Genomic DNA, 21,100 nt, shown 5'->3' with positions numbered 1-21,100 from the left:
CTATGTTTGAGGTCTATCTATCTGAAGGTGGGATGAATATCCATGTGAAAATTTTTACATGTACTCATCAAGTATTTATGACATGATCCATGCTCAAAAAGTGTTGAAGAATTATAATTTAAAGAATGCAGTAATTAAATGTATATAGTCACTTTATTTTCAGTGTCTTTGCTTTAAAATAATATTTTTTTAATCTTTTTCTGCTTTAGGTAAAACCACAAAATGTTTTTAAAAATTCTAAGATCATTTGGTTTTTTCCCTTAATTCAGTTGTAATTTTAATGGTGCTGGTGTTTTCAGAAATGCCATGACTTGTTATCTAGATTTCACCGTTCATGTTTTTTATTGCTTATTGTATCAGGTTTTTGGTGTTGTTTCGACCTTTGGATTGGGGGGGGGTGATCTGTAAAATGAATCTCAGTTGGATTTAACTAATCTTATTTACCAACCAGTCCCTTTCAGTTTTCTCTTTCTGTTTCAAGTAATGCAACACCAGCTATATGGTGTGGGGAGACACTCAGAGAGAGACAGAGTCAGAATGGGTTATGAAAGTGGGGCGGGAAAGCACATAGACAGTAGTCTTAGGAACAGTTTGATAATGGTTTTATATCTTACAGTCTTAGAATTTCCTGTGATAAAGAATGTATTTAGGAAACTATGCAGTGGTTGGATCAAAAGATGACTGTATGTGAGTTAAGACTGGCAAAGATTCATAAATAAAATCTTTTTTGCCTTCTCTGCTTTGCCAAAAAATGTGGCTTTAATCCAGATATGCAGGGAACTCTTGCAAGACCTAAAGCTGGGAAATGACAGAAGAACCTTTAGAAAGGTCAATCTGGCAATGTGATGAGAAGTACACTAGGCAACTGGGAGAAAAGCAAAAGACCCCTAGTAAGAGTCAGCATAGTGTGAGGTGCTGTAAATCTTACACTAACACAATGGCAATGTTCTTGTAAGAAAAGGGGAGACTTGGAGAAAGACTAAAGAGGTAGACTGTGTAGGATACAGCCTCTCACTAGGTATAAGGATTTAATAAAAGGGCAGATACTACAATGACTTCCCAACAATTTTGCTTTGTTTGGAGGTTGTATAGAAAGTGGAGAAAGGCACTTTAGAAAAAGAAATATATTTAAGTGGCAAATTCTACCCAGAAAATGTAAGGGATGCTGTACACTTGAATAGATTAAATAAGAATGACAGAAAACTTAGGAAGGAGGCTTTGAAAGAAAATAATTGAACAGTCAAAGTGGGAGGATTCTTGTTGGATGAACAGTCAGGAAATAAATGAATTTCAGAGAAAGAATGATGCTTAGTGCTACCAGGACTGAAAATAAGGACAGAAAACTAAATATTGAATTTAGCAGTATGAGCTATCCATAGCATTTTCTGTGTAGTGGTGTAGAAAGGCTAGATTATAGTTAGATAAGTTAACTTGTAGTTGCATTCAAGGAGAGGACAAAGGACATATACAAAAAAAATAAATAAATAAGCATGGAGAAGAATTATTAGAAAATTGAAATTACTGAGAAATAGAGAAAATAAGAATGATTTGTAGAACAAAATATCTCAAGATGCAAGACTGCAAGTATTCTAGGAGAGACCTATAGCTGAGTGGTAGAAAGTTTGCCTTGCATACCAGAAGTCTTGAGTTCAATTCCCTAATACTGCTAAAAAATAATTTAGTAAAATACCTGGCACTATTTAAGCCAATGTAAATGTGCTTAAATTAAATCAAATGTCATAAGGAAAATGATACAACTCCATTGAAGTAATAACCTAATTTATTTTGTAAAGTAAAAATGAGCTGTAGCATTCATGGAAAAATGCCATTAGTACTTTATATATAAGGAGCTACCAATTTTTAAAAAAGCAGTAAAATACAAAAAAACCCTCCAAAATATTGTTAGCATTTTCTCATGACCATATATAATAAGTATAGATTAGATTAAATTCGCTTTTGTATACATGAAAGATAATAATTTCTTTTTGCTTAAAAAAAAAAAGTCAATTCTCAGCTGTGGTTTGAGTAAAGAAATTTTTAGTTATAGCTTCTGTTTACTTTTTCTTAGGGAAAATGAAACCAGTCTCAACACTTGAAATACTATTTTTTAATACTTGAATTTGAATTGTTTTAGTGTCATTTATACATCAGTGGAAGGGATCCTGAACATTTCTCTTTTGCATGTAATAAACTCAGCTGTTTATGCTTTCAGTAACCTTATAAAACAAAATGTTTGTCAAATGAGTCTGGGGATGTGGACATGATGGTGGATGCCAGAACTTAGGTGGCTGAGGGAAGAAGATTGAAAGCTCAGAACCAGCCTGGCTACATATGGAGAATATCTCAAAAAATTAAACAGAAAATAACAACATTTTCCTTCTTCGTAGTCTCTTTCTTGGTGGTTAAGAGTGTGTGCTGCCTTTCAGAGGACCAGATTCTGGTTCCCAGCACCCCCTGCCTGGCAGCTCGTAGCCACCTGTTCTTGCGTTTCTGCGGGGTCTGACACCTTCTCCTGACCTCTGAATATAATAAATCATCTTGAAAGGATTTTGATTCATCTGTGACTAAGTACTACTTTCCATTTACAGTCTAGCATTGTAAGGAAAAACATGCTTTGGACACATATTTCTGAAATTTATGAGTGACATTTTTCAGTACTTCGCTATGGTCAGAGCTAAAATCAGCCTTCCACAGAAAATTATAGTGAATATAACCTCTAAACATACCCTTGTCTTACTCAGACTCATCCAAGCTTAGCTTAGCCCCTTTTGTTTTAATTGGCCTTGATTTGAAAGATTGGGGAAGGAGATGAGATCAGAGAACTCAGTTGGAGAGCTAGGATGGTGAGAGCTGACATAGAAGAACAGAAATACTAAGTCCGGGCAAATGATATGGGATTAGGTGGTACCAAGATGCTACAAAGTGTTGGATGTGAATAGAATGCTTTTTGTGCCCTGAGACAAAAGAGTATTGTGTGCTGTGAAATATATTGTATCCCTTTCCCATTTATCACAGCCATTGTTTTTTAAATGAGTATTGTGAATTGAAGCTAATGTGTAACCATCTTTAAATGATTATGGTTTAGATTACATGAAACTTCTTATTTCTGCTCTTACATCTTAAGCCCTCTATATCTAGGTGTTTTTAGAGTGATACCCTACAGATGTGTGTATAGAATTAAATTTGATTATTTACTGGAGACAGGCTCTTCCCATTTGGCCCTGGCTACACAGGCTGGCCTGTAACTCACTATGTAGACTCAAAATCGCAGAAACCCACCTGTCCCTCTTCCTGAGTACTAGGACTAAAGGTGTGTGCCACCAGCCCAGCAAAATCATTTTTAAATAAATAAGCACATAAATCATTTGAGCTACCTCAGTCTTATAGTACAGACTATATGTATGCAAACTGTTGGTATTAAAAAATCCCCCTTACTCTAAAGGCAGAATTCTTTGGGGTTTTTAGTTTGTTTGTTTGAAATAGGGTCTCACTCTTTCTTGCCCAGGCTGTCCTGTAACTCACTGAATAGGCAGTTCTCAAACTCATAGCAATCCTTCTGCCTCAGCCTTGCAGGAATTCCAGAAATGAAGCACCATACTTGCTAGAAGATTTGTTAAATTATTATTTGGGGACAAAGAAACAAACAAGAAACTCAAATTAAGTGGCCACTTATAAGTTAAACCATGTCTTAGGTTTCATTCTATCACTGTAATAAAGGCCATAACTAAAAGCAATGTGTGGAGAAAGGCTTATTACATCTTACAGCTCATTTCCTCATGAAGGCAAGGCCAGGCAGGAACCAAAAAGAGGCAATGGAGGAGTGCCACTCCCTGACTTACTCTCCATGGCTTCTTCACCCTGCTTTTTTATACAATTCAGTACTACCTCACCAGGAGTGGTACTGTCCCCTATAGGTTAGCTCCTCTCTGCTTCAATGATTAATCAAGAAAATGCTACACAGACTTGTCCACTGGCCATTCTTATGGAGGCATTTTCTCATTTGAGGTTCCTTCTTCTCAGATGACTAAATCTTTAAGTTGACAAAAACACTGGCCAACATATTTTGACTCAAGTGCTCCAAAGGGTGAGGGTTGGGTTGTGTGTGTGTGGGGGGGGAGGACGGGTGTTTGTTTGGGTACTGGGAATTGAACCTAGACTCTTCTCATGCTACATAAGTGCTTTTGTACTAAGCTACATACAGCATGAGCCCTAATGTGAGTTTTATGTTAGGCGGCCTCTGAGAGTCTCATTACTTATAAATCCTGAGAGTGTATTAATTTATGGCATTATTTCTAGTATACTTAAAATTAGATAAAATTTGGCTTCTGCAGTAAATTTATTGCATTTTTTCAGTCTATACTATACTAAGATATTACGTTTATTTTAACTACAAATGATACCATAAAAGTTGTTTTTCTGTTAAATAAATTTACACATTTTCCCCCATAGTTAAATGAAAAAAAAAGTTAGGCTATATATTCTATTGGTAGTCTGAAAACTCTAGTTTATTTATTTTTTATTCAAGTAATAATTTCTAAAAAGTAATGTATTGAAGACTTACAATAAAAGGTGTTACACTGGGAATGTGGCTAAATGGTAGTACACTTAATAGATCTGTGCATGACCCTAGGTTTGATATCCAGCACTACCAAAATATTTAAAAAGTAAAAAATAAAAATATTTTTAAAGACTTCATGTTTATAGTTTTATGTATGTCTGAGTGCCTGTATGTGTTTGTACACCACTTTCATATAGTGCCTGCAGAGACCAGAAGAGGGTATCAGATCCCCTGGAACTGTTGTGAGCTGCCTTGTGAGACTGGAAACTGAGTCTAGTGTACTGTAAGAGCAGCCAGTGTTCTTAACTGAGCCACCTCTCTAGTCCTGTATCTACTCTCCTAATGTTAATGTCTAACCCATTTTCTCTTGAAGAACCAGGAGGCTGTACACAGAACAACTGTTTACAATCTCTGTATGTGTACTTAAGACTTTGTCACATGAGTCAACCAATGTGAGAGATCTTCCTTTTCATGCCTATATAGCTGTGTTTGGAGATGATTTGTTTGTGACAGAATCTCGCTTAGGCATAGGCTGTCCTTGAACTCAAATCTTGCTTCACCCTATAAGTGCTGGAATTGTAGGCATGCACTGCCATGCCAGGCTCATTCATTGGGTGCCTTGTGTTATAGATATGATTCTAACATGAATATTTGTATTAGTGTAAAAATGTAATTAAAGTTAGGGTTCCTTGATCATAAGGTAAAATTAACAATATACTTCTGTCATCAGCATTCTCAGTTCTTAATTTAGATTAATTTTTTTTAAACAGGCCTGATGGGACATGATTATAATCTGATCACTCTAGAGCTGGGGGTAGGAAGAACAGAAGTTTAAGATATTCCTCGGGTAGAAATTTTGAGGTCAGCTGGGCTAGGAACCCTAAATTTTTTTTTTTTTTTTTAAGGTGCCACAGGTCAAGAATTACAACACTGAGTAAGCAGAAGTAGGTGGAGCTAGACCATCCTGGGTTACATAGAAATTTCTAGGTTCACCTAAGCTGTCCAGACCTATTTCTAAAAGAAATGCATTCTAGGCAAAGGGACTAAAGATGCTTTAATATGGTAGACTGCTTCCTAACATGCACAGGGTCCTTGGTTTTATCCCCAGTTTGGGAATAATAAATGATTCTAGGGAAAGATGAGTAACTTTCATATCATAAAATGTTATTTAAATCCCTTTATATATCATTAAATAATGTACTAGTTGCAAATCAAATGCATTTGTTGGATATTTCTTTCAGCTCAAAAATGAAACTTGCACTTAGCCAGGGGATAGGAATATAGCTATCTATAAAAAGGTCTGCATGGCTTCCTTTACTGGAGGGACCTGTAATTTAATGAAATTATTTGGCAAGGAACATTTGCCACTCTCGTAATTAACTATATTTTTAGTACTAATATTTCTAAGCGCCTATTTAAAAGTCATTTTAGCGTGTTACATTTCAACTTTTTAAACTACTAATGTGATTTGAATAAGAAATATTTGTGTATGCATAAGGATAGCATGATAGCACATGTATTGTGTCTTTTGGTTAGGTGTCTTTATAAAGGTAATGTTTCCTTTGAAGTTTTTGCTGCCTGTTTTAATAGGGCTCATTAGAAAAATATCTGAGTAAAGTTATTTTGAAATGTTTGTTTCCTTATGCATAGATTCGATGTTACAGAGTCCCAGATCATAATTATATTATGCCAGCTTCTCTCAGGAACCCTGGGGCCTTGGTTCTGGAACTTCACGGTAACTGCTAGAATGCTCATGCAGTCTAATGAACAATGGCGTGAATTCAATAAAGACAGCACCTTTGTCATGCACAGAATAATTGAAGACATGAAAATTAAAGTGTTTCTGGTGGTATTTTACAGATAAATATTACTAGAAAAGAAATTATTTTAAAATATAATAGGGCAATAAAAATCCACCCATATATATATATATATATATATATATATATATATATATATATATAAAACAAAATGTTTCAAAAAGCAGTATGTCTGGTTTGATGTGGATGACAGTTGTTTCCCATTTACCTGTAGTACCTAATATTATTTGCAATCATGTGAAATTTTTTAAAACACCTTTCCACCATTATTTTTAAATTTTTCTTTCATACATATGAAAGATACACACGCAGATATATGTCCATATATATATACATACATACATATATGTATGTATAGTTATACTCACACACACACAATTTGGAAACAAAGCAAGCAGAGTTTTGTTTTTCACATAAGTTGAGAAAACTGCATATTCATATAGGGAGCACTCTGCTTATTTTCTTAACTTCTCAGCATGTCCTTTAACTACTCTAGCTCTGCTTGGATTAATCTTGGTGTTAACAAAAAACAAAAGAAACAACTCCACAAATTTACTCTACTGACTGGTCTCCTCTAGTCTCATTTCTGTTTCTTCTAATGTTTTCTTCTCTTTTTGTGCTTTTGAAACTACCCTTGTTACTACTCTTGTTACTATAAGCCATCCAGTAGGTGTATGTTTCCCTGATGAAGTGGGAACTGTTATTATATGGGTTTTCCCCTCATGTTAGAATTGTAATTTTGACCTAGTTACTTTGGGAAATATATGCCTGGACAGGTAATTTTTAAACTATAACAGGTTTACAAGCAGGAGTAAGCTAGCATTCAACTTGTTTTACCATGTAAGAAATGTTGTGTCCATATGGAAACTTGACCAATATTTCTGACTATACAGGGCTACATTACCTTTCTCCCACTTTAACAGAATCCACATTATAGCCTTCCAAACCCAGTTTCCCAGTGACAGCAAGGAGAGTGTTGGCAACAAAGTAACCATGGGATGAGGAGAATAATAAGAAATGTATTTGTAGGTTCTAGTAGCAAAACAAAAGCTATTTTCAGTTGACACCCTCACTTTGCCCTTCTTCATTCTCTCTCCAAAGAACTTAATGCTCATTGTAATTGTCTAGGTACATTGTTTTTGATAACTTGGTTATTTATTACTGCTTAAGACTAAACACATTTTTACCTGTTTTATCAATGAAAGTAACAATCAGAATATAGGCAGTATTTTTACTTCCATGTTCATTTATGAAAACTAAAGTGATACATTTGTTTCTGAATATAAGTTGGTGGTTGAGTGTTTGCCCTAGCACACCCAAGGCTATGACTTTGATCACTAGCACCAGCAAAAAGATTTTTTTAAATGCCCTAAATTTATGGAGCTCTTTGTGCTGTGCTAAAATATTATTGGAAACTTACATTTAAATATGATTGAAAAATTATTTTCAAAATATGCTGTTATCTATAGATAGGCTGCTTTCATTTTGGGGGCACTAATTTTTAAAGGTGTTCTTTTGCTTTTTGTATTATTACTTTGTCTTACTTGATCATTATTTCAATGGTCAGTGATTTTAATAACAGAAATTAAATCATCAGCTATGTTTATGTATTTTTTTCAAAGTTGAAGGAAAAAAAGCTTTAGAAAAAGAATATCCTTACTAATTTTTTTCTAAATGAATTTATTAACCTTTAAACTATTGTTTACTACATTTTAGCAACTTTTGGTTAAATTGTATTAAAAGATAGAAACATCACCCTGAAATGATAATAAAAAGTAAAATTAAGACAAATGGTTATCTCAACTGATTGACGATTAAAAATTAAAGTTTTACCATTGCATAAAAACAACACTCCCCTTACTTGTCTAAGATTCTACTTATATTCTCTGTAACTTTGAAAAAGTCACTTAACACTTCTGAGTTTCCTCATATATAAAATGACAATACTATTTCTACCTCGTAGGGTAGGTGTAAAGATTGGAAGTATTAAAAACATATAATTCACTAATAACACTGTTCTTGGCATATAGTGAATCTGCTTTATCTTTGTATTTTAAAGCCTTAGCATCTTCCAGTACTATACAGGTTTCCTGTAGAACTAAATGGTAGAGAGGAAAGGCAAGACAACAATTCTTTAGCTGCATACTGACTTGATGCTAAATGAGCAGAAAAGACCCTGAGTTCATCTGTTTGAAAAGCTGCCACTTAAATCTGTACCTCTGCTTCAGAGGACTTTGGCTACATTTGTCTCTACTTAAAGATTTCAATTGGCTTTCTCTTTTTAGTTTTCTCAGAAAATCTGAGGATCCATACTCATGTGGTAGGTAATACTGTTTTATAATGTTCAGCTTATTTAAAAAATAAAAAGATTTATTTATGTATGTAGTGTTTGAATTAAAAATACTTAAGAGATACCGTTGAGCTGTCTGATTAACATTATTTAGTATTAATCAAAGCTTGCCATGCACCATTTGCCCCTTATCAAGGGTAGAAAGTAAAATATCTTGGCTGATCTTCATTACAGTCTCCTAACACTGCACCTCACACATAACATTTGATATTCATGTCCATTTCATCCATTTACAAATAAATCTGTAGTTAATAATCCTAATCATTGAACATGATTCCTGAGTCCTTCAGATTGATGATTTTTAAGGGAAAAGCTTGATTTTTTTTTTTTAAACATAGACCCAGAAGTCAGATAATACAAACTAGGGAAGGTTTTTGTTTGTTTTGTTTTTCTAGTGTGCATTTATCCCTACTACATATTCTATGTTAACCATGCTAATAAAAAAAACAGTTGTATTTACTATTTATGGTATAATAGAAGTAGTTAACTTACAAATTAGCTGCAAGTGTTCTCTTTCAAGTGCTTATGACACATGTAGAAGAAAATAAAAACTAGAATATTTTCATCTTAGAGGGGAAACCCATATTAAGTTCTGAGAAAAGATGACGAGTATGGTTATCAGCTCTCATAGCTCTCTTTATATCCTTCATTACAAATTAAATTATAACTCAAACCAAGTGCATTTGTGCATTCACTGTCTCTCTGAAAGATGAGAATAAAAATAAAAATTGGAAAATAGTCAGAGGCTAAGGTGTAACTGAGTGGTGGAGAGCTTGTCTCCCTGTATTAGACTCTGGATTTATCCCTAGCACTGTAGTAAAAGAAGTCAGGAAATTTCCCCATAGTTAGCAAATTTGCATAGGTTGGGGTTATTACACCCTTATTACTTTAAAGGTCATTTTCTACCTCTGATATAATAAGTGCCCTGGTAGGAAATTTTCTAAGCTGCCAGCCTGTTCTCTTTGAAGGCTCCTGAGATTTTCATGTCAGCTAAAGAATTCATTGTTTCCTTCTTTAGAGGTTAAAATGACACTTATTTATTCAAGGACATTTTGTTTTCTTTATATCAGGGTATCCAAGGCTGGCCTTGAACTTACAGAGTACTGGAATAACAGGCCATTGTCACCATGCCTGGTTTATTCTCCTTGCATCTCAGTATCTCACTATACGCTTAGAATAGTGCTGGTAGAAACTTATTTGCTGAGGCTGGAGAATTGGCATAACAGTTCAGAGTACTGGCTGCTCTCCCAAATGACCCTGGTTCAATTCCCAGGGGGATCTAGTAACCTCTTCTAGCCTCTGCAGGCACACACATGGTGAACAAACATATGCAGGCAAAACACCCATATATATAAAATAATGACAAAATATGAAAGAAATGATTGATCCACAGGGTGCAGTATGTACATTGACCGTGAAACTGCCACAGTCACCCCATCCAAAGAGTACAAAACATGTATAGCTCTCCCATCCTTTTGTGATAGCCATCTGAACAGTCTTTGTCTCTGGCTTGTATAGTTTAGATATGTTCTGACAACGTTTACATTTTGTGTCTTTCAAAGTCCCTGGAAAAATTATTGCGCTTCCACAAAATATTAAAATTAAGTAGAAATGGTAAATGGTTTTAAATCAATACCAATAAAATATTGATTGTAATAAAGTATTAATAAGATTTTAAAACATCTTTCAATGGTAAGAGAAATTTCTACAGATCTCTATCTTCAGGGATTTTTTCCCCCTCAAGGGGGGCTTTTTTGTTTTGTTTTGTTTTGTTTTGTTTTTTCCTTATTTTTGAAGACAGTCATTAAATAAGGACCATTAGTAGCTCTTTGGTCGCCCTTCTAAAGTAATAATGAAAATAAATTGAGATGGAGAGGTGGCTTAGTAGTTAAAAGCACTTGCTACTCAATCATCTCAGCACCCATGTAGTAAGTCACACATCAGAAAAAAAGCCTGTGATCCCATATCTAAAAGAACATGAATTCCTCTTGTGGCCCCTGCAAATAGTTGTCTACAATTGTGCATATATTTACCAATCACCCAGAGAAATACATGCAAATAAACATCTTTTAAAGAAAGAAAGATGATTACAAAAATTTCAGATTGCTATCTATACAAATACCTTTTGTAGACAGTGGTCTTTCCTGCAGAGTTAAAGCACTGAAATGAGGCCTCTCCTATTAAGTGTCAGTGGAAACTGAGCCCACACTGAGAGAGATTTACTGGACAAGTGACATAATAGACTGTCCTAAAAACCATCTTTAGCTGTCAATTCCTTCTGCCTCCTTTCTTTAGTTCGCAAACTTTTGGATTTGCACTGGATTGTGTTTAATTCTTCGAGGAGCAATGATAGGCAGTTCTCATGAAAGAACTTTAGATATTTGTTCTAAATCCAGTAAGCAAATAGGAAAAAAATACACCTAACAACGTACCAACTGTTAAGTTTGTCTTGGCCCTCTTCCACATACAGTGACAATATTTGAATAGTTTAGAAAATCTTCCAAAACGTTTCTTAGAAACCCTACTTTGAGACTATAAAGATCTTTTCATGTTTCCTTTTCTCTCTTAGACTCTTCCATAGTTCAAAGATTAATTGTGTGAGGTTTTTCCATTTTAATTTTGTAATTCTATACTTCTGGCCCTTCCCCTTCCAAAAGGCTACTTCATATGTCCAGCAAAATGTTGTAAGATGTCTATCCTCCACCCAAGACAGAGTCGATCAGCTTTGATACACCTACCTGCTTAGTCTCCTGAGTCTGCTACTAAGTGTAATTCCCCTTATTGGCATCACCTATCACCAGGTCAGCTCTACAGAGTCTCTTTAGCTTACTTCAGTCCATTTTTAGTTTTTTCAATAAATGTGTATATCAAAATAATTACATTACTGCTTGTAGCTAAATATGCATTTATTTAAAAACACTTATCCAGCAAATAAAGATCAATAGTTTTTATTTTGAATAAACTGGTTTTGAGCCAATGGCTTGTGAGTGTGAGAGCTTACATACCCTAAGCTCATTTGAATTTCCTGCCTTAAGTATCAGTTGTAGAAGTCGGGGCTCTGTTCTACAGCAACTGAACCTCCTTCCTGTTGATACTTGGCTTTTCTTAGGTTTTTATAGTTAATAAATTATCCACCTTGATGGAACAACTAACACCATAAAAAAGTGTAAAGTAAAAAATCTCATCCTTACTTCCAGCTGGCTAGCAATTCTCACATTGTCCTCCCGCAAATAAGTAATATTTTTTCTTAGTTTCTAACGTATATGTCCAGAAGTGTGTTGTGCAGTTGCTGATAAAAATAAAAGGGAAATGTTATTTGTCTTATTCTTTCCACAAAATATAACCTATACACATTCTGCAACTTGTTTTCCACTTAACATTAGGTACTTTCCCATTTCAATACTTAGGTCACTGTTGTGCCACTTAAACGCTTCAAACTGTCCCATTATGTGGCACTTACTCAACCATTAAAGGATTTAAAAAGTTTCTCCAGTACTAATTCTGTAGTGAATAGCCCTGGATTTTTTTGTTTTGTTTTGTTTTCAGGTGTACCTGTAGGAAAAGTTCTTTCCATCAGAGCATATGCATTCCAAGATCTAAGAAGTGCTAACCTTCCAAAGTAAAAGGATGCCCACATAGGCATTGCTCCTCAATCTTTTTGCCCATGTCCCCTTCCCCAAGACTTCGGGCTTTTGATTGCTATACTACCCCTCCCTATCCTTTGCACTGTTTGTCTCTTCTTGACCACGAGGTCATTTTCAGTAATCGCAAAGCTAACACTCAGCTGCTTTCAATTATCTTTCCAGAATATGAGGGTAGTTACCCTGGTGAGAATAAGAATCTATTTAAGAATTCCTTGATTTTCTTTTTCACACTTGTACCATAGCATGCATTTAATGAGCATATCTAAGGGGCAATACACTTATTTCTTTCAAAGGTCCCAGTGATTTCTTTCAGCTAAAGTTAACCATTTCAGTTGCTACTGCAAAGAGCTTACTTCAGGATTTCGTACTACATAGATATACAATGTAATTCTCTGCTTGATACTCAATTTTAATACATACATATACTTTTTCTTTTTGGTGAGAAAGGCTAAGCAAGATTTACTTTGGAGAGGGGGGTTTTTATTGCTCTCAGATTTGTCAAATTGAATTTAAAAGGTTCTGGATTTTAGGTGATTTTGTTCATAACAAATTTTTGATACCTCCTTTTCCCCCTTTGCTCCATATTTGAAATTTATCTTCTGTTGTGCATGATAGAGGAATGCTGCTTTGCTTGCAAGAAATTAACTTAAAATTGTGTTTTGAGTAATTCTGCTTTTCTGGCTTTTTGTACCTAATCAGAATTGATGTGACTGAAGTGCAAATCTTCATAATAATCATGCATTTGCTGGCAGTGATTGGAGGACCACCTTTTTGGCAATCTATGGTAATTTTGTTCACATCGTGTATCCTATATAATGCATGTTATCATCTGCTTGTGTTTCTAATATAGGATAATCAAGTTAAAGGTTAATGTTTAAAGTTATTTTACTTTTTTTCTGAGAGTGAAAGTTGCAGCGAACAGTAGCAAGTTTTTTGTTAGAGCATGAGAATTGTATTCTTTGGAGTTCTGTGTACATTGTGTGTTTTGAAAACCATTGAAAATCTGAGTCCTTATTGTCAACCCATTTACATTCAAAGGAACAACAGGTAAAGTGACAAGTAAGTTAATAGTGATCCAATTATTTTTTTTTTCTTTTTTCTGTACTATATGACTTTACTAGGTCTTCTGTCATTTGCTTAGTAACAAATTTAGGATTTGAGATGCTAAATTAACTCTGACACAGAAAACGAAAACAAAACAATGTAAGTAGTGCTGAATTATGTCAGTGCTGTGGAATTATTTTAAACACCGTGACTTTACTGCCCTGAAATATACTATAAACCCCAATCCTCTGCCCCCCCATGAGCCAGTTTAGTTTGCTCCTCTGCAGAATGGGGGTAATGCGCACCCATCACACAAACAAGTTACTGTGTGCCAGCACTGTGTGTCAGATAAGAAGCCCTCCATGAAAGCTGGAGCTCCTTGTGTGATTGTTTCCTGTTCTGTTGTGGGCTTTCTTTTGCTTGGCTTTGTTTTGTTTTGGGAGCTGAGGCAGTATCCTTGTGCCTTAGTCTCCCAAGTGTTGGCATTAAGGAGAACACTGTCACTTCACACTTTGCTCAATCAGTGTTCAAGATTGGGCAGGGTAGTTAGTGCTCTCTAGTTAACAGTTCGCTACTGGTCACCACCACACATTCAGTAGTTATTTGATGTGGTTATGCTAAAGAAATGTTTAGTGAGCCAAAGTGATTATAATTCTTAAAAGTCAGATTAATTTTAAAATAGGAGAAATTGAGTGACTCAGACTTTCCCCTTACTTATTCACTTCCTAATGGTAAACTAGGTACTTCCCTGCATATTTATTGCCAAAATTAACTGCCTTTTGTTCAGGGGATAGACTTACAAAGGAAGAAGAAGTAAAGGAATAAAAATAATTTGCTATCCACCAGGAAAATTCTGAACCCATTCTTTCAGTGCACAATACCATTTGTGTGCCATACATGTCGCTGTGGACACCTGTTGGTTTTTGTGACTGACGTACAGAGATAATTTTATTTCCTTTATACTTGAATAGATGAGCTGGTTTTGTTCAGGCTTTAAAAAAAGAAAAAAAAAATGTTTAGCCTTAACAGGGAGGGAAAAATAGATTTGTTTTCCTAAAACTACATCATAAAATCTAAATTCTATCCAACATTCACTTGCAACCATAGATATTTGTTTTATAGACTTTGTGCTTTACATAAAAATTTCTCTAAAAATTACTGTTTTTAAAATGCCTTAAGTTATTTTAATATCTCATTTAATATTTAATATCTCATTTAATAAAATGAGAATTCTGGCTTGATATTTTGAAAACAATTTCAATACCTGGTATATAGAACTAATCCTTAAATATACATATACATATATTTTAAGTATCTGTATTCCTTTTACACCCATATTTTATTTCTTAGGGGGTACCTGGCAGTAAATTGATTCATATATACTTTTACCTTTCTCAATAGAATTTGTACAGATAATGTATGAACTAACTTTTTAAAAGGTCAAATAATTCTAGCCCTTGGGAGGAAGAGGCAGTTGGAGCGGAAAGTGAAAAGTCGCCCTCAGCTAGACAGTGAACATCGTCAGCTTGGGTTGCTTCTTATCCCTGTAATAAGATCCTTGTACATAAGATAATGCAATAATGTTTTTACCATGCCAGAACAAGATTGTTTCTTATTCTTATTACAATCTGTTTGATTATTTTAGGCAAGTTCTTACTAATTCTGTAGCCCAGGCTTATGATCCCCTTGCCTCCATCTCTGTAATTCTGGAATTACATCAGCCCACCACCATGCCTGGCTTTATCAAGACATTGTCTAAACTATTTGTGAAACTGACTTAGTATATTTTGAAATTGGATTCCTAGAAGGAGCAGTACAAAATCAGAATTAATATGGCTACCATGATCAGAATGTGTCAGGAAGGCAGATCCCCAGCCTTTGGCCTGCTATATTGTGTTATCATTAAACTAAAAGGAAGGACCTGACCTCTTCTGATCACTGGAGACTCTGAAATTATCTGAAGTGTTCGATCTCAGATTGCTATGCAGGTTACTATCCCTTATCTTAAAAGCTTGGGATCAGAAGTTTCAAACTTAGGTCATTTTGGATTTTGGAATATTTATTGCCACATACTTGTTCCTAATCTGAAATCAGAAGTGCTCCAAAGTCTGAATTTGAGAATTAAGTTTTGAATTTTGCAGCATTTCCATTTTAGCATTAGACATGTCCACTTCATTTTTCTTTTCACTTGGCTCATGAGTTTACTATTAAATATTTGTATTTTAGTTGCATTGTATTTTGCTCAGAAACAGTGACTGCATTTAGTGATCCCATCATTTGTGCCAAAATGAAGAAAAGATATTTATGTAGTGCTCACATAGGGAATTTGCATTCTTCTTAAAACCTCAAGCTGTAAAATTGCCCATATCTTCCAAATCTTTGTTAAATTATAAGATTTATACCATAAATTTAGCAATCACATTTATACTAAAAGAAAGCAAATAGAAACATTGTAAATGTCTTTATAAGTTTGATTCCAGAAGATCAGCTGTTTTGCAAAGGTGAGTGATTGACAGCCACTGCATTTGGGTTATCCATTCTTTGCCATATTTCCTCCCCCAAAAAAAAGATGAATTTGAGGTTATAGTTGATGTTATTACTCTTTCCTGGGGTTTGTTTTGTTGGGAAAGTGTTTTGGTCCCCCCCTCCCCTTTTGGACCACCTGTGACCCAGCTCCCAAATAAATCACACACAGAAACTTATTCTTTCTTATGAATGCCTGGCCTTAACTTAGCTTCTTTCCTGCCAGCTTTTCCTAACTTAAATTATCCTGTCTACCTTTTGCCTCTGGGTTTCTCTATTTCTGTATACCTTCCATTACTTCTTACTCTGTGGCTAGCTGTGTAGATGATCAGCTGGCCCCTGATATCCTTCTGCTTTTCTCATTCCTTCTTCCCTGGTCCTCTCTTCCCAGATTTCTCCTGTTCATCCTCTCTGCCTGTCAATCCCACCTATCCTGTCTCCTGCCTTGTTATTGGCTGTTCAGCTCTTTATTAGACTGGTCAGGTGTTTTAGACAGGCAAAGTAACTCAGCTTCACAAAGTTAAATAAATGCAACATAAAAGAATGCAACACATCTTTGCATCATTAAACAAATGTTCCACAGCATAAACAAATGTAACACATCTTTCACTAATATTCTGCAACAATAAAGGAATACTTTTATTCACAAAAGTTAATACATTTCCAGAAACAAGAAACACATTTTTGTGCTTTGCTTCTTCCTAAAATATATTGCTTTTAGGACTCTCTTAGAAGCAGTGGAAGAATGAATATGTAAATAATCGTGCAATACACTTATAGTTATTTACATTTGTTTCTTTTTTGTTTTGTTTTTGGGTTTTGTTTGTTTGTTTGGGGGGGTTGTTGTTGTTTTGGTTGGCTGGCTGGCTGGCTGGCTGGCTGGTTGGTTGGTTGGTTAGTTTTTCCAGACAGGGTTTCTCTCTGTAACAGAGTCCTGCACTCACTTTGTGGGCCAGGCTGCCCACAACTCACAGAGATCCACCACCCTCTGCCTCCCGAGTGCTGGGAATTAAAGGCAGGTGCCTGGCCTTCATTTGATTAAGTGCAGTCATTGATTAAATATTTCTTAAATCTTTTAGAATTCAACTAAAGCAACCAGATAAACACTGCTACGGTTGGATTGTTTGGAGCTACTTGAAGGACTGAATATTTCATGTAGTATCATGTACTTGTCTTCCTTTTTCAGTGCTGGGGATTAAGTTCTGTAAGTTTGGTAGACAGGCATTCTGTCGCTGAGCTACATCCCCAACCATTGAACTGGAAGACTTATAAAAGAAAATGCCCTTACACTTAAATAATTTGGATATAGTGATTTTCCTTAAAGTTTTATTGGATGCTGTAATTATGTTAACATTTTTAATGTTTTCATGGAATTCACTTAAAACAGTTTACATGAAGCTGGAGAAATAGCTTAGTTAAGAATATGTGCTGATCTTGTAGAGGACCCAAATTCAGTTCCCAGCACCACAGCAGGTGGCTGATAACTCCCTATAATTCAGGAAATCTGACACCCTCTTCTGGCCCCCACAGGCACTAAATTCACATGTACAAACACACATATACACAGTATTAAAGTAAATAAATAAAAGTCTTTACTATGATTTACAAATAAGTATTTCTATGCTCTTTGCAATAAAATATCTAATCTTAAAATTTTGTTTTTATCTCCACAAAACCTGTCAGAGTACTGTGTGTCTTCAAAATCTAACCAAAACATATACACTGTGTCTGGTAGAAGAGCTGAGAATTTAAAACTTTTTTCATCTAACTTTTTAAAAATCAGTTGTAACACATTGGTTTTATTTGGGTACATATACTTCCTCTCACAAAACCAGATTTTTTTTTTCCCCTGACTTTAGAAAAGACATCAGAACTTAAGGAAATTCATCTTCCCAAGTTTGGAAGACTACTGAAATTGTAGGCAAGTTTGAGATAAAGATGTTTTCAGACAGCATCTTAGATATTTCTATAGAGTAAATGCAGTCTTAGTAGCAATAATGATGAGTAAGGTCATAGTAGGAAATAGGATTAGAAAAAACAAAATGTTCACACCTTTCTTGATCTTGAGTGTGGGTTAAAAGTTTGTTTTGTAAGTTGTTCATTGGTGCCAATTTGTGAAGGATCACCTGTGAGAATTCCTTGTACTTGCTTCATATTTTCTCTTACATACTACCTTTACATTATAAGGTGGAAGGGTATTCTGTGTATTCTCACAAAACAGGAATTTGGTATACACAGGGAAGGGAACAAGATTTGAATCTTTATTCCAAAATACATACTGATCATCTATGATAAGCAGGGCCCCAGAGAACTTACAAAATTAATTCGGGGTGAGAGATGGCTCAGGCAGTAGGGGCACTTGCCACTGAAGCCTGATGACCTAGTTCAAATGCTGGGATCCACATGATAGGAAGAGAACAACTTTGACAAGTTACCCTTTGATTTCCACATGACCCCTACCTCCCCCAATAAATATTCATTGTTTTAAAAATCAATTCAAATGAAACCCTACTCTTTAACTTACATTCTGATAGATACAACTAACATGACAGAATTGAGGAGAGCCCCAGAGATGTTTAAGATACTTTGTTGCAGAGTTGCTGGCTCACTTTCTGACCCAAGCCTTGTATTAATATAGTATTTTTGTTTATTCTTTCTTCCAAAGGGCAAAAGTTTTATGTTACTAAAGCCCAAATTGTAAATCAAGTAATGATGCTTGACCAGGTTGGTTGTGCTACAGGTGACTGTTATGTACAGTTGTCTACTTTGGGGTACTGATACCCTGGTTATAATATGGATACCCTCAGTAATGGTGCAATACTCGTTTAGGCAAAGGCATATTCCTGCCTTTGCCCCCCCCCCAAAAAAAATTGTTGTCTCTGTAGAGGAAAACATGGGAGGAAATGGCAGTGGCAGGAGACTGGAAAGTAGGAAAGGGACCTACTATTGAGTTCCAGCCAAGTGCATCACATTTAGATAGTAATATCCATATCCCAGAACAGAATAATCCACAGTAGTTCAAAGCCTCACTGTTATTATCTCCTCTCTTGAAAAGCTAGAACTTGGGCTGTAGGGTAGGAAATTAAGCAAGGAGGAGGACAGTTTGTGGTGTTGTGCAAATTTCTGAATTTTAAGTGGAGATATTTCATTTAGAAAATTAAATCCTGCTTAGCCTGACTTGAGAGTCAAATAGTTGGTTCCATTTTCTTTTTAGAGCTGCAGATTTGCAAGAGGTAGTAGAGTTGTGTAAACAAATTAAATCCTTGAGGACTTGGAAGAAATGGAACATCCAGACATTTTGGATTTGTCTTGCCAAATGAGTTTTATATTACAAAGAGGAATGTCTTATATCCCCTTAAAACATAGGCACATAAGTCTTGAGTAGTGTAAATAAAATGTTTTCATTGTGAGACCTCATTAATTTTTCAAAACCTGTGAGCCTTTGTAACTTTGTTCCTATAATTACTTAGTATATCGTAATTCATCTTACCTTTGAGCAAATTTTGGAACCAGAAAAGCAAAAGAATGGATATAAAAAAGAAACTCTTTGGTGACCTCAAACATTTAGTATCAATCCACTCAACCCCTCACTTTACATTAGGTAAATCACATTTTTAGTGTATAGTCATAGCAATATATTACTTGATAAAAAGTAAGCTTTTACAGTTGGGATAGAGTTGTAGAGCTGCACCACTTTAGATGTACTTCTTTGTGTGTGTGTGTGTGTGTGTGTGTGTAAGTGTGTAAATGCCACTTCAGTTGCCCTCAACTTTCAATAGCTGGTTGTATCCCAACAGTTCAGAGTTTGGAATTCTGTTCTAATTTTTCTGTTCTAATGTACTATGCTGATTTCATAATTAATTTACAAATATCTTTATTATTTATGCTCTATTCTACTTAGCAACTAGGAAGCTACTACATATTTAGAGGTAGAATGTACAAAGTACAACAAGAAATGTAAAGGCACCCCCTTTTATTTGAAAAAAAACTTAGATCATTCACTGAGCTTTACTGAACTTATGATGCAAATTAGTAACATTGTATTTTTTTTATGATTTCTATTGGACTCCCATTTCTCATTAAGATTTACTTTATGTATGAGTGCCCTTTCTGCATGTTTGTCTGCACACCACAAGAGGGCATCAGATGATTGTGATATTAGATATTTGTGAGCCATCATGTAGGTGCTGGGAATTGAACTAAGAGCAGTCAGTGCTCTTAGCCTCTGAGACATCTGTCCATCCCATACACTGGACTTTCACATCAGAAGTGAGTCTCATCTTTTGATACTTGTTATATTGTTTATACGTTGAGGAGAGGGACATTTCCGTTACATTAGTATTAACTATAAGGAATGGAGAGGTTTTTGAGGGTATAAATAAATATTTGTTGTATTTGAATGTGTATATATTTTAATTGTCCTTTCTCTCTACCCATTAAAGATTCCAGTGCTGAATATTCAAATGAAAATTTTTCCTGCACTTTGTACTGTGGCAGGGACCATATTTTCCTGTACAAATTACTTCCGTGTAATCTTCACAGGTGGTGTTGGCAAAAATGGATCAACCATAGCAGTGAGTATTCTTTAAGGTTTCCAGAGGTTTGCAAACTGAAACTTGTTCCTTCCATTATTTTGTTTTTTCATTTAAATAACACATAAAATCATTTGTCAACTTAGAATTTCTATTAAGCCTTTAAAATATATACTCACACGTTTGTATGCTGATAATTGCTCATGTGTATGGGCACAGCACATTTTGGAAAGTATGACACACTATGTAAAAATAAGTGACACCTTCCAAGGACAGCTGTGCTTTACCAGTTCAAGAATCTGTTTCTCACTAGTCTGGAGTCAGCTTATTGCAGTTGTTAGCTGGTAGCCACTGTTAGGTTCTAGTATGTTTGGGTTAAAGTGTTTTGTGTTAGGTCCATGTAGCATCTGACAGCATTAAATGCTCTTAACTCTGCTCTGTACAGGGAACAAGTGTCCTTTCTCCTTTCCTCCACATTGGATCAGTTATCACATTAGCCGTTATGATCTACAAGAAGTCAGCTGTTCAGCTGTTTGAAAAGCATCCATGTCTTTATATACTGACATTTGGTTTTGTGTCTGCTAAAATCACCAATAAACTTGTGGTAAGCACCTCAGTTTTTACTTTTA

At 35.2% G+C, this 21,100-nt stretch overlaps 1 protein-coding gene across 3 annotated transcripts in view; it reads left to right on the top strand.

The window, feature by feature from the left end:
• Nucleotides 1-21,100, top strand: part of Cept1 (choline/ethanolamine phosphotransferase 1) — a 41,526-nt gene that overhangs the window by 18,195 nt on the left and 2,231 nt on the right. For 2 of the 3 annotated variants that reach the window (XM_051199171.1, XM_051199173.1), the window contains exons 5-7: nucleotides 13,072-13,156; nucleotides 20,382-20,513; nucleotides 20,917-21,075. In XM_051199171.1, coding sequence (XP_051055128.1) covers nucleotides 13,072-13,156; nucleotides 20,382-20,513; nucleotides 20,917-21,075 — 376 coding nt within the window. Of the gene's footprint in view, nucleotides 1-6,208; nucleotides 6,294-13,071; nucleotides 13,157-20,381; nucleotides 20,514-20,916; nucleotides 21,076-21,100 lie in introns of all 3 variants that reach the window. The other variant, XM_051199172.1, reaches the window with a different exon arrangement.

This window comes from Phodopus roborovskii, unplaced genomic scaffold (assembly GCF_943737965.1).
Source record: "Phodopus roborovskii unplaced genomic scaffold, PHOROB, whole genome shotgun sequence".
NCBI classification, from domain to species: Eukaryota; Metazoa; Chordata; class Mammalia; order Rodentia; family Cricetidae; genus Phodopus; species Phodopus roborovskii.
Note: the sequence above shows the minus strand (reverse complement) of the source record. Positions and strands in the feature narration are given on the sequence as shown.